Consider the following 14,593-nt stretch of genomic DNA (forward strand, 5'->3'; position numbering starts at 1 on the left):
TTATCCCTATGTCATTTTTACTCTAACAGTTTTCTGATGCCTGCAGAAACTGGAAAAGTTCCTGAAGGTATGAACCACTTTGTGATTTTTCAGACTCTCATGTGGGCGAGTCAGTGTAGCTGACTTTCCCTAGTTTCCAGTCCATGGATGGGGAATAATATTGCCAACCCTGATGTAAACTTTGGGAGATAATGCAAGACATCTAACTAGTATACAGAAATCATTTGAGATCCATTAGAGAAAGGAGCTATGGAATTTGAAATTTTCCAAATCACTCCTGTCTTACAGTGTTCATTATACTTTTATTCATTTTTCTTTGCTTATAAATATGCTCTTGCATCATGATTGGAATAAAAGTAAAAGACCATTTGCTGGGCACTCACAGTGAGCCAGTCACCACTCTTAGCCCTTTCCTATCAGTTGACTTTATCTCTACCTCTTAGTTTGCTCCGAAAAGCCTTCTGACCTCCTTGCATGTAGGATCAATGTCTTGTGCACAGTGGCTGATACCATCCCTCTCATTTTGTGTATGTGGACATTAACTGAAGTCATGGATCAGTGGGCTCCAAGGCAGAGGAACCTGGGACTGGGGCCCTGGAAGCTGGAACCAGAAAGATTCCAATCAAGGTGCACAGTCACACAAAGAAAAGTTTGGAGATGCATGAACATATTTGCTGATGATCAATTTACTGTGATTATGGGGGAGGGTTGTGTTTTTTTTTCTTTCAGCTTATTAAAATTTATAAGTAGGATTTAGTTGCTATTTGCAAACACTTGCCCTCCTCCCTGCAAATTCAAAAATTATACCTAAGTACATCCCTGGTAGGGGAGGGGATACTGTATTTGTAGAGGAAGGAATTATTAGTTGGTCTTTAGCCATCTGCTAGTAAACTTAAGCAGTTCTTTTCCTCCTTGTTTGGAAGTCTAGTAAGAAATCATCCTGAGTAAAGACCTTCTCTGATGGAAAGTATTGTAGTGTTCAATGCATAACCTCTGGAAGGTGTAAGCTGTTGTGCACATGTCCCTAGCCCGGGAGATGAAGGAAGAAAGAACAGGAGACAGGTTGGGGGAGAGAGAGAGATCGCGAGAGAGAGAGAGAGAGAGGGAGAGAGACAAATGTTAACCTTTGAAATTGGCAGATTGCATTTTGCCTTTTACCATACCCATTTCTACCTTTTGATTAGTCCTGGCAAAAAGTGTACATAAAAAAGGCCTGTAATAGGAGCTTCTCACACTGAACATCTGGTTGTATTACTCCATTTCACTTTTCTCTGTGAAACATTTGAGTAATCTGAGGAAAAACAAATTGCCTTCCTGGAAAAAGAAAAATGAATGGTTTCAGAAATGTGTCCCATATATTTAAATGTAACTAATATCATTGTTATATTAGACATTTGGGGGAAGAAATACCCTCTCCTCTATATAGGATATGTAGTAAACACTTGTGAAGAAATGGCACAATTGAATACATATCTTTGACAACTCTTTTGGCATTACAAGCAGCCCATCTCCTTTTGGTTCTAGCACTGCTCAAGCGACATGCCTTGCTGATCAGCCAAAGCCTGTGAAAGAATACAAGTATCCTGAGAAATTGCCGGGACAGTTATATGATGCAAACACACAGTGCAAGTGGCAATTTGGAGAGAAAGCCAAACTCTGCATGCTGGATTTTAAGAAGGCAAGTGATTATTGGCCAATGCTCAGTGCACTATTATTCATAAAAACCATTTTATTCAGTGTAACTGACATTGATGTATTCTGCACTTATTGGGTACCTACCAAATGTCAAATCCTGTATGTTAGAGCTGGTCCCGTATAACAGGAAACACATGTTTTACTGGCAAAGAAAATGATGACTGATACTGTTGTGGGTATCAGTTTTCGTTTCAGAACAACTTGGCCTGTTAGATCACTTCTTGCTTTCTGATTTATCATGTGGGAGCTCAGCAATCACTTTCAATGGTGTAAGTTGGCAAATTAATACTCTACATTTTTTTCGAATGGTATTAAAAAAACAAGGTCTGCCATTACCTTCCTCCCATATAAGCATAATTTACTATAAAGTAACAGCTTATCAGGGGCTTCTGATTATTAAATTCTCCTAATAAAGTATTTATAGACAAGTTTCTCATAGAAGATGTTATCTACAGCATGGACCCCGGGGATATCACTGGTGTGTTCTCCTAATATAAATTCCTCATGTAACCCAAAGATGTGTGTTCTTACTGGACAGGGAAATTGAGATTTAGGAATCTACTCTACTGAACCCCAATGAGCCCTACTCATAAATTAAATGAAAGTAACTCTTTTGAGGTTTCTTTTATTCTAGTTTATAATGGAATTAGCAGGAAGATAGACAAAAATATATAATCCTCCAGAAAGCTCCAGACACTGCAGAGTGCACTGGGAGTATTCCCAGTTTACATCTGACATGATCTTCTTTCCCCTGAACTCAAGCACAGCTCCCACCAAGACCAGTTACAGCCCTGCGCCAGAACTGGGTTCTTATCTCCGCAGCTGAGTCATCTCGGCTTGGACCAAGAATAATAAATGAGCCAGCATCAGCGTATATTTCCATGGGCACAATGTTAATTTCCCAGGAATTTTTTGAGCATTACTCTTCTGTGTTAAAAAAAAAGAACATAAAACTAATGTTTTCTTTCAAACCAGAGACATGCTTCTGGTTCCCACATTACTTTGCTCTGTGACCATGGACTATGTCATCTATGATACCCCAGTGCCATTTGAAAAGTATAGAAAAAAAGAAGTTAGTGTGCACTTTTTTTATTATTGGGGAAATACTTGCATGTAATGAAATGTATTTATTTAAGGTGTTTGACTGAAATTTTAACAAATGCACTCACCCATGTTACCAGCATCCTAGGCAAGATATGGCATAATTCCATGAAGCCAGAAAGTTCCCTTTTATCTCCCTCCACTCAATCCCTTCTCCACCCCAGTGAACCACCATTGATCTGACTTTTATTACTGTAGATACAAATGATTGCAGTAGATTACATACCCTATTATAACATCACCTCAGGACATTTTGAAGAGTCTAATACACACAGTTTAAGAAAATAAATCCGTTGTCACTCTATTTGCAATATTGAAATACCACAATAAACTTTCAATATAGTCATTTGAGAACTATTTTATTTGGGGTATTAGGTTCTGATGTTAAAATGAACCAAGTCATACTGCTTAAATTATGAGATAAAATAGCAAGTGAGAACCTTAATTAAGATAGTATTCCTTAGCTGCAAAGACAAATCAAAGACAAAGCAAGAGTGGATTCTCTATTTGGGCTTCAAACTGTTCGCTTCCTGAGTTGGGTGTTGTTTCTTATAAACATTGTCCTTATCAAGTACCTATTCTGTTTCCTCAACATTACTGTTGGGCTGACTCTGCTGTCTGAAATGCAAGCTGCCAGAGCTACTTTGAAATTTGATCACCTTAGTGTCCTGGCTTCTGTTGTTAAGCTGGGGGCTCTCCTCATGCCCTGTGTGTCTTACATCCCAACTCCCTGGGGTGTTTTTATTACTAATTCTGATTATCAATATGTAAGTTGTCAGTAACTCGAGAAAACAATGGCCATATAATTGTGGGAGTTTATGCATGAGTATGTAAATAGACATATCCACCAAATGCACATCCATCTATTTACAAGAAGGATACATTTGCACTTTATATTAACTTTTGAAGCTAAATAGCATGTGGTATTTAAAAGAAGTTCATCCCTTTCTAAAGTATCATTTATCCATCCACCACCCTGTTCAGCAAATTTAATTAAGTGGCTCTTCTGTGACAGGTATTGACTGAGGTGCTGCATAATTTGCTTCTTATTTTATTCTTTTATATTCCCCCACCAGAAAAGTTACTGGTCGTTACAGTTCAGCCTAACAAAATGGAACCATTTTGATAAAATGTAAAATGTCCTGAGACAATTCAGTCCACACAGAAATTTTTTTAAAAATCTAATTGTCGCATAATATCTAGTTTTGAGATTCATATTAGAGATTCTGGCCACAAAAATAGAATTTAACTTGTAAAAGCAAAATATATCAGGCTTATTTGTATTAAGAACAATTTTACATGATAGAGAATGTAAAACCATCTAACTGTATTTAAAGGTATTGATTTTATTTTAAGCATCGTGAATTATTACATCATGAAAATATTTACATATTGAGTTTTCAATATTTTCTTTAAAAGTTCCACCCTTCCCCCCTGACAAAACTTAGAGCTCAAGAGTTGGCTCAGACTTCACTTCTCCTCTGACTCCTCGGCTGAGGCCTCTGGGCAAAGCCCTCTGTCCTTCCAGCAAGTTCGCCTTCACCGTGTTCACCGTTCTTCCCTTCTTACATGCACCACACAGTAGTTCTCAGCAAATTCACCACTCCCTGTAAGACCAAGCTTGAAAGGGCAGGTCTGATTCATATTCCCTGTAGAATCTCCTACCTACCTGGCATATCACAGGCCTTTATTGAAGGTTTGGGGATAGGGAATGGATGAATGGATGGATGAACAGACAAACCAGCAAGTTGTATAACCATCTTTAATTTGAAAATTAGGGATTCAGATTTGGAGAAGTTAGTGAAAGATGAAGTCAATAATATATTGTTAGATTTTTTCTTGTGTTAATTTTAATTTTTTGTAATTGTCTGCAGTGTCTGGCTTAAGGATATTGCACTTCGTAATTTAGAAAGTATAATTTTGCGAAATTTATAGTAAATAAAACGAATAAAGTTTCAGGGATGGAATTAAGCTGAACCAAGTCTAGGACATGAGTCTGCAGGGTGCTCCCTCTTTCTGTGCATCTGTTGCTAAGTAGACCTCAGATTTAATTTGTATCAGTTGTTTCCCCATAAAGTTTTCATTAATTAGTTATAATGGACCATTCATAAGACTGATGACCTTTTTTTCCCTTGTAGGATATCTGTAAAGCCCTATGGTGCCATCGGGTTGGAAGGAAATGTGAGACTAAATTTATGCCAGCAGCAGAAGGCACCATCTGTGGGCATGACATGGTAAGACACCAATCATAGGGACATGCATTACTGTTAGACATCAGTCTTTCAACATATTCCTCTCTCCTCCTCTTGCAATGGTGTTTGTAAGCCCTTCTTTCTCACATATGTGTGCGGACCTACACTCATGTGATGCCATTGTGTTTATACTGATATTGTGAAGAGGACTCCTTTTATCACTTTTTTCAGTGGTACAATTGAAGGGCTGTCTGGAATAAAGAGACATAGAGGTACAAACAAAGGTGACAGCTGAATCTATTCAGGAAGAGGAAACATTAACCACCGTTAACCCAGGTAGAGAACCAGCACTGAGCAGTAATGTTAAAGTCACAGAGCAGAATTTGGAGATCCTTCCCCAGCTGCACGCCCCTCATTGAGCTGAGAGGGGATGGGGCTTTGACTTCGTTTTGTCACCTGGTGTGAGGGAAGGTGGTGATGAAGAGAATTTTTTGTTTTTGTTTTTGCTTATAGGGAAGAATCAAATAATTGAATGGCTTAGGCTTTAGCTCTCAGACTTACTTATCTTTCTAAACTTAATTTTTCTTAAGTAATATTAAATTGAACCATTTGAAATTGCCACTTTTACATGCCAACAATGATCAAACATCAATAATTTTATATATAATTTAACCTAATACATCCATTAATAGTTGAAGTATTCTTCCTTTCCTCTTATAAAAGCACTATACCTTTTTTCTTCAGAACAAATAAGGTAGCTCTAAATTGCCCCATGCCTCACCCCTGGCCCACAGGCCAGGCTCTGCCAGAGATAAGGGACAAGGAACTCACTTGCCTCCTCTCAACAGATGGCCTAGGTCTATATTTAAGAACCTCAGGTCTACACCAAGCCATAAATAGAAAAAAACAATGCCACTGAACACAATTCGAGATCTTGTGTAGCCTTTATGTGGGGTGGATGTGAAGAAACCATGCAGATGTTAGCATGAATTAGCATTGATGGGCACTTCTCTTCAGAAAGGGGCGCTGATAATATCTCCAGGGACAGAGGAGGTCTGTGTGGATTATCTCCTCAAAAAGCTGCATGACCTCTGACGAGCATCAGTTATGACCTCCCAGCTCTGAGTCCAGGTGCTTTAGAGCAAAGTCAGCGCCCACCCGCCAGAAATGACAAGGTGTTGAGTCATATGGAACCTCCAGCTGGATTTCTGCCCCTGAGACTCAGTCTGTGCTGAAAATGAGGGATGAAAAGCACATTGTTTTCAGGAGAGGTCAGCGTCCACTCACTCGAGAGCTGAGTGTCCATGCAACACTACTTAATTAAATGTGTTAAGTTCCTGCAGCTCAGGCGGGGTTTTCCCTACTTATCTTTCCTTGACATGGATTTATGGAACAATGCTAGTTTTGGAAAGACTAAAGAAGCATCATGACGTATATCTGTATGATGTGCTACTAGAGGTTAGGGACATTAAGGTCCGCATATGGTACTAGACGCCCCATGACCGAGCATTGTAAGAGCGATGACCCACATATCGTTCTGTGAGTCTTACCTACATTTTTTTTTAACTTTTAGTGGTGCCGTGGAGGGCAGTGTGTGAAATATGGTGACGAAGGCCCCAAGCCTACCCATGGTCATTGGTCAGACTGGTCTCCCTGGTCACCATGCTCCAGGACCTGCGGAGGAGGGGTGTCCCACAGAGACCGCCTCTGCACTAATCCCAAGTAAGCAAGTCTCGACTTCCCCACTCACAAGTGAGCATCTCTCCTCCACAGGCCTTCCAAAAAGTTCCCGTTCCTGAGCTCAGTCATCCTCATTCTGTACTTCCCCTGTTATTGCCAGAAACACTAAGTAGGGAAGCCTTTTTCCTCAAACGTTCTGAACAAGGATATTTCTTTGACACTAGATACTTATAACTACCTGACCATAGTGAAAAATAGCAGACCCAACAGCGATATTGCAGAATTGGGTTTCAAGAAACCATATTTACTTGAAATACCAAGCCTTGCCTAAAACAAAGAAAGAAATCATAAGAAAAGTATAAAGAACACAAATGAAGAAGAATTATTTTATGTAAAAAATACAAATTTGTGTTTTTTTATCAAGTGTCTTTACCTTTCCAACATGTGTTTTAATTGTGGCCTCCTGCTATATGGCAAGAATGTTCAATGCGATCAGCAGTGTGGTAGATTGACGGATTTTGAAGTCCTCCCTTTGCACCATTTGTTTAAGGCATAAGTTATATTGCCATTATTTCAGCCCTGTCCTTACTGTGTGTGGCCCAATAGGTTTCTTTCGTGGACAGGATGCTCTCGTCCTAGTGGTCCCCACGAATTCCAAGGGGCCAGGGGGGTGAGCATTGAACACTTGCCGTCAGTGCCAACCAGTGGAAGGTGACTGGTTCTTCTGACCCAATTTGGCATCCTGGCCTTGCCACAGAAAGCTGGGAGTGGAAAGAAGCAGTGGAGTCAGTTTCATTCTCAGTTCTGCTTTCTATCAACTGTATAATTCCGGGACAGCCACTGCCCTCCTGCTGTTGTCCCTTCCTTTATGGAATTTGGAGATCAGCAATGCTTACCCTGTGTCCTGCAGCAGGAGGCTGGGAAGCAACCATAAACAAATATTTACATACAGACCAGCTCTCCGGATTCACACCTCTCTGCCGTTGTGGTAAACAGTGTGCTCAACAGAAAAGGAAACACTACCCGTGTCGTTAATATGTAAGAAAGTCCCAGCGGCTCCTAAGAATGCACCTTTTTTGTTTGACCACTGTATGTACTTTAACATTATCAGTAAGTTCAATTTGAAGGAAGAGGTGAGTGGTTATTAAGATGGAAGGTTTTAGCCCTGGCTGGCATAGCTCAGTGGATTGAGCGCGGGCTGGGAACCAAAGTGTCCCAGGTTTGATTCCCAGCCAGGGTACATGCCTGGGTTGCAGGCCATAACCCCCAGCAACAGTACATTGAAGTTTCTCTGTCTCTCTCTCTCTATCTCCCTCCCTTCCCTCTCTAAAAATAAATAAATAAAATCTTTAAAAAAAAAAAAGATGGAAGGTTTCTAATGGCAAAATATGTGTTCCAGACCATCGCATGGCGGGAAGTTTTGTGAGGGCTCCACGCGCACTCTGAAGCTTTGCAACAGCCAGCAATGCCCCCAAAATAGCGTTGACTTCCGCGCCATGCAGTGTGCGGAATACAACGGCAAACGGTTCCGAGGGTGGCACTACAAGTGGAAGCCCTACACACAAGTCGAAGGTAACTCCCAACCCCACCCTCTAGTGACAGCCTCCTGCTTTGTTATCTTTCCTCTTTAAAGAACTACATGGTTCTCAGGGCAATGTTCAGATAGACCAGATACTGCTACGTGGGGTCCGTGTCACAGAATCTTTTTTGGGGTTAGTTTGATACACGGCCACTGGCATTTTAATCTAAACTTAACCAGCTCTGTGGTCAGAAATTAACAAGCCAGATAGAAAATAAGTACATAATACCATGAAATCTTCAGAGAAATGATAAAAAATTGAAAGTAGATGTTTTTATTGATAATGCATCAATGTTTATTTTTAATTACAAGGCCCAGTAATTGATGGCGATATTGCTCTAAGCATGTCACCCACTAAACCCTTATCATTTCCAAAGAACGAAAGAAAAATTTAAGTATCTTTTAGAAAATCAGATAATTTTCAAGTGTACTATATTCAGAAAGACTTGATCTATAACTATAAACTCAGATGTTTATTTGTACCATATGTAGAATTTTACTCTCCAGATGGAGAGAAATATGCATTATTCTTATGACTATAATAACTGAACTTCGTAGCTCAGGTGGCATAACTTAAGAATAAATTCACCTACTGATGTGGCTCGTGGATTGAGCACCAGCATGTGAAGCAAAGTGTCCCCGGTTAGATTTCCAATCAGGGTACATGCCTGGGTTGCAGGCCAGGTCCCCAGTAGGGGGCATGGGAGGCAACCACACATTGATGTTTCTCTCCCTCTCTTCCTCCCCTCTCCTCTATCTAAAAATAAATAAATAATATCTTTTAAAAAAAATCAAGAAAAGAATAAATTCAAAAAACATCAAATCATCTTATTCTTTGAAATTGTAAATACTGTCCAAACAACACTCAGGAAATATATAAGTTAGACCTTCTTATGTGACATGTACTTTCTCCATCCGATTATATATAATATTTTCATAGTGAGAAGTTTATGAAGTTAGTAGATTATAGAAGGAAAATTGTTAGCAGTTTCACAAAAATACCTTTGGTGGTGTTTTCACTGTTAAACTCAGTAAAAATTAAACCAGTGAGAAACAAGTAGCAGAAGAAAAAAGTAGAAAGCACTTTGAATTGGGGTCAAAAATATGTATACTATTCCTGACTTCGCTAGTCTTCAGTAAATAAATGTAGTAATCATGGGAGCACATACTAAATTTTATTCTTAAATTGATTCAGTTTGGTCTCTTGTCTTGCACAATACAGAAAATATTTGTAGATGAGACTCTGGCCTATAAACTCCTAAGGCAGACTAATTTTTCATCATAAACTGTTCCCTTCTTACCAAGAAGAAAACAAAAGGAAATGGTTTTTACAAAAGTTTAACTATATAAATCATAAACACTTGAAGTGGATTATTGAGAGAAGTGAACTTTATCTACCAGTCTTAACTACATAACGATACCCGTATTCTCCATGTATCCATATTTTTGACAACCCATTATATTTATAAAAAACATTGTTTTTGGAGATTTTACCTAAAAGTTATTCCCTTTGTTAATTTAAAAATATTTTGTATTTCTTCAATTGCATTAGCTATTAAAAAATTAAGTGATTACTTTAATTCTTATATTACATTTTATTTGTGAGAATTTTGCATATTGTTTCAAAGTGGCAATGACTTTTTGCATTTCTACAAGAGAGTAGTTAATTATACTAGTAGAATAGTGAATAATAATGTTGTAGTTTAAGTCAACAAATGTTTATTGTATGCCTACTATGTGCCAACCACTGTGTAAAGAACAAAGACTAATAAAGGACAGAGTAGAGTAAAAATTAATAGTGAACATTTAAATAATAATAAATTAAAGGGAAACAAACAAGCCTAATGAAGCAACCATACAAAAATGTTTTTGCAATGTATTATTGTGTGGGAGTTATTTTATGGGCAAAAAAATCTATCTAAAATTTAGAACAAAAATGATCAGCGCTTAAGTATTTTTCTTATTTGTGTTTGTGTGTGTATTTCTTTTTAAGATCAGGACTTATGCAAACTCTACTGTATCGCAGAAGGATTTGATTTCTTCTTTTCTTTGTCAAATAAAGTCAAAGATGGGACTCCATGCTCGGAGGATAGCCGTAATGTTTGTATAGATGGGCTATGTGAGGTAATAATGATCGTTCATTCATTCAACAAACATCTCCAGACAGTCTGCTTTGTGCCAGGCATCCTGTGAGAAGCTAGAGAGAACAGATAAAAAACAAGCCCTTTTCCTCCAAGTCACAGCCCAGTGGGGGAGAAGCCAGATGTGCACATAATGAGACACACAGTGATGTGTTGCAATGAAGGTGTGTACAGAGCACAGGGAGAAGGGAAGAGCTCATTCTCTCTTAGATGTGGATCTGGGAGATTTGCGGGGCTCCTTGGAGAAGAGAGCTTCCAAGCGAAATCTGAAAGGGTGAGTTGGAAGGGGGATGTTGGGTAAGCAGGCAGAGTAGGACCTGACTCAGTCATCAGAGTACCCGAAAGTCAGGCAGGGGTTGGGGGGCTGGGGGAGGTGAGGGGGGTGAATGGGCTCTCATAAGAACAATCACTGCCAGAATGAGGAGTTGGGTTTTGATCCCAGTGTCCATGTAGATCAGGCACTGGGACTGGGAGCAAATGGACTCATGGGATCAGATGAAGTGGCTGGGCAATGGCACGGAGAGTAAATGAAGCAGGGACAGCTCAGAACCAAGAGGCCACTCGGCAGCTGTTGCAGGGGTTTCCAGAAGGCCTGGCAGTCTCAACATTCATTGGAAAGGGACTTGGGAGACAGGCTGGGAAACACTGAGCGGCTCAGTGAACGTTACCCCTGGAGCTTGTTGCCATGTGCAGGAGTAAATTATGAGAAGAATGATATTATAAAAATTAAGGCGTGGCCAGATCAAATGCATGGCATGAAGAAGTTACTCAATATCCTTATTCTGTGGAGTCTGATGACCTTGGTCCTAGTTCTAGTTTTCTGTAAGTTGTACAATAGTGGTAAAGTGGAAGATTAGGTAGATGATTCTATTAAGATCTTTTTCAACTTTAAAATGCTCATCTTGACCTGTTTTTCTTAATTACTGCTTGATTTGTTAAATATTTCATTACTTTCTGGTATTCTTAGTGATACAGTGTTGCAGTCCCTTATTTGTGATTCTGAAATCTAAAAGGTGTGAAATAGAAAGTTTGTTTGGCTGGAAAATATAAGATGACCTGAATTTGTTTGATGGCAAAAACCTGCCCTGAACTGTTGTGAGACTGCCTGTCAGTTTCCTTGTTCCCACTTTAGTATGACAATGACGCCAGCATTTTGTCATAGCAATATCACTGCTTTCCTAGTCCCATCTGGGACTTTCATGTTATGTGCATAATATATCATTTACCTCCCTAAAATCCAAAAATTTCTGAAATGCATCCATCCTTAAAGGATTATAAGCAAGGGATTGTGGATTAGTTATTTCATTTCTGAAAATATTTTCTTACATCTATAGACTATATGCTTTTGTTGGGATTTATAAAACTAGTAAGCATTATGCAAATTATAAAGAGTTCCTAAAATTGTAAGAGGGTGAACAAATATGTCCTTTACATAATTTACTGCTGGGAATTATTTCCACGTGACATGTGCTACTTTGCCAGTGGACAGAGGGTTTAAAAGCACCATGGCATATTCCAGTGGACCCTCGTGAGGACACATTACTTGTCATTAGTACTAAGTGCTTTATGTCAGTCTGAATTCTCCACCATGACAACCAGATAGATATAATTCGGGGCTCAGGAAACAGCTGTGTAGCAATGCTGAAGAATTCAGGTTATGTTTAAGTTTTCCTGCTCTGTACCTGAATAGTAGAATGGCAGTCCTTCTGTGCACATATTGGGTATCCAATAAATATTTGTTAACTTCCCTGTGTTGGTGAAATTTCAGCTCTAGCGGGGAGGAGGTTTGCTGACTGAGGGTTGTGACCTTGCTCCTGTTATCTTTTCTTTCATGAATGACATGTGACCTCATGAATATCCCAGAGAGTCGGATGTGACAACATCCTTGGATCCAATGCCGTTGAAGACTCTTGTGGTGTGTGCAAGGGGAATGACTCAGACTGCACGACACACAAGGGCCTCTATGCCAAGAACCACCGCACCAACCGTGAGTATGCCACCGCCGCCGGCCCCGGCTGAGACCGGATGGGAGCGGGAACTCCTCCGTGGAAAGAACTTGAGGTGCAGTGAACACAGCAGGAGCTAAGACTCCTGACTGGTCCCACAGCTGCCTCCTTCCCTGCCTACTTTGATTGCAAGTGGTTGCTAGATTATTTGAATTGATTGAAATGGTCATTAGGAATAGTGAAAGTTTTAATAACTGTTTCAATATTTTTAAAAAGTCATTTATAGGACTAATATAACCGATTGACAAAACAGATCCTCTCCCATTGCTAAATGTGGATTCCCACACTGTAGCTATGGAGTACCCAAGGTGCTGAGAGATTTGGCCTAGGACTACTTGAATGAAATACCTCATTCTGCCCCCTCCTGTTTACTTGAATCTAGAATATTATCAGATGGTGACCATTCCTCCTGGAGCCCGGAGTATTCGCATCTATGAAATGAACGTATCTACCTCCTACATTGCTGTGCGCAATGCCCTCAAAACATACTACCTGAATGGACACTGGACTGTGGACTGGCCCGGCCGCTACAAGTTTTCAGGCACTGCTTTCGATTACCGACGGTCATACAGGGAGCCAGAGAGCTTGACCTCTGCAGGGCCAACCAACGAAACACTGATTGTGGAGGTAGACTACAGCCTCATGGTTTGGGGACTTGGATTTGGGGATCTTCTGGAAGTTCTGTAGGTCCAGGGCTATGGTATAATTTTAAGTGTACCCAGATGTCGCCACCTGATGTCTGCATCTGGCAGGCTCCTTCCATCTGGTACAGCTGCCATATCTCCAGGTATCCCACCTCCATCTCCCCTCCTGACCTTGAACTACTTCCTTCACCCTGTTGTGAACCTATTCACCCTGCATTCTTATTTGATTATTTCTCTCCTGCTGTCTCAGGCTGTTAGCTTTAATAGTCATAGAGAAAGAGAGATGTGTCCAGGTTGAAAATGAGCTCAGCTTATCAGGAACCATTCCTGTAGAAGAGTCGCAGAGGATCAGGGTGTCGGAAGGGGAGCTTCTCAATGGCCTTGTGAAGTAGCTACCTCTCCAGGACACCACCAACCTGTCCAGTGACTGAGATGAGCTGTGTTGTCGGGGAGGGGACTGTGGTTCCCAGGAGTCAGGGAAGGGCCAGTGTCATTATCCACTGAAACATCACATCAAGACAAGTAAAGGCTCCAAGGCTCGGAGATGGAGGTGTTTAACAACAGGTTAATCATGATGGTTCTTTAAAAAAAACCCAACCATCTAATAAGGTGGTGACTGGTCCATGTGTTTGGGTTTCACACTAGAAGGTGAAGAGTTCACATGCAATTTTATGTGTTAAACCATGGTTCACAGACATGCTGGGCCAGAGAGATCACCCTGACTAGTGAGACAGGTTGCTCCTGGAACTCCAGGGTACCTGCCAACAGTCAAGTGGAAAGTACTCTGATTTAGCTTTGACAGTGAGATACATGATTCACTTTAGTGTCCTGGGTTGTTACTAGGAAGTGTGATGGCACTTTTTAGGTGTCACTTTCTGATTTACTCATACAGAGAACGTTTTCAGGGAATCCTGAAGAAACACCCAGAGAAAGCAAGAAATAACTAAATATGTTTGTAAGGTTGGGGGGGCGTCTGAAGCCATGTGTAGAGGAGACACTAAACATAAAGCAAGCAAGTCAGAGTGTCTACACACCTAGTTTCTAGGTGTGTTTGAGTCTAATTGGGCGTTTATTCCTGTTCAGAAAGTTAATGTAAGTTTTGTGAAGAATGGACGGTATTTATTTTATCAGTGTAATAACTTTTTGTTGACATTGTTACTGTTTCAGGTAATTTAAAATAAATTATCAAATAGTTTTGTTTCTACTTTAGCTGTATTTCCCCCTTTCTTATTTTGTAGCTGCTGCTTCAGGGAAGGAACCCAGGCATTGCCTGGGAATACTCGGTGCCTCGGCTGGGGGGCGAGAAGAAGTCCAGTGCCCAGCCCAGCTACACCTGGGCCACCATCCGCTCTGAGTGCTCAGCCTCCTGTGGAGGGGGTAGGTCACTTCTCTTATCTCTCCCAGAGGTGGGCACAGAGGTGTCCGGAGTACAGATGGGCTGTGACATGCACTATACCGAGGCAGACTCTGGCCCGCAGAGTCTGTGTGTTGTGGATGCAATGAACAAATTCACACAGACTGCAGAAGTCCTGTGGAGAGAAAGGGATGGCACAGC

At 40.5% G+C, this 14,593-nt stretch overlaps 1 protein-coding gene across 5 annotated transcripts in view; it reads left to right on the forward strand.

Annotated features, from left to right (window-relative positions):
- Positions 1-14,593, forward strand: part of ADAMTS16 (ADAM metallopeptidase with thrombospondin type 1 motif 16) — a 127,365-nt gene that overhangs the window by 63,701 nt on the left and 49,071 nt on the right. For 4 of the 5 annotated variants that reach the window (XM_045848302.1, XM_045848305.1, XM_045848303.1 and 1 more), the window contains 8 exons: positions 1,525-1,678; positions 4,935-5,030; positions 6,562-6,710; positions 8,068-8,240; positions 10,241-10,371; positions 12,252-12,375; positions 12,777-13,021; positions 14,277-14,415. In XM_045848302.1, coding sequence (XP_045704258.1) covers positions 1,525-1,678; positions 4,935-5,030; positions 6,562-6,710; positions 8,068-8,240; positions 10,241-10,371; positions 12,252-12,375; positions 12,777-13,021; positions 14,277-14,415 — 1,211 coding nt within the window. The remainder of the gene's footprint in view (positions 1-1,524; positions 1,679-4,934; positions 5,031-6,561; positions 6,711-8,067; positions 8,241-10,240; positions 10,372-12,251; positions 12,376-12,776; positions 13,022-14,276; positions 14,416-14,593) is intronic. The other variant, XM_045848304.1, reaches the window with a different exon arrangement.

This window comes from Phyllostomus hastatus, unplaced genomic scaffold (assembly GCF_019186645.2).
Source record: "Phyllostomus hastatus isolate PE091 unplaced genomic scaffold, TTU_PhHast_1.1 phas_contig_58, whole genome shotgun sequence".
NCBI lineage: Eukaryota > Metazoa > Chordata > Mammalia > Chiroptera > Phyllostomidae > Phyllostomus > Phyllostomus hastatus.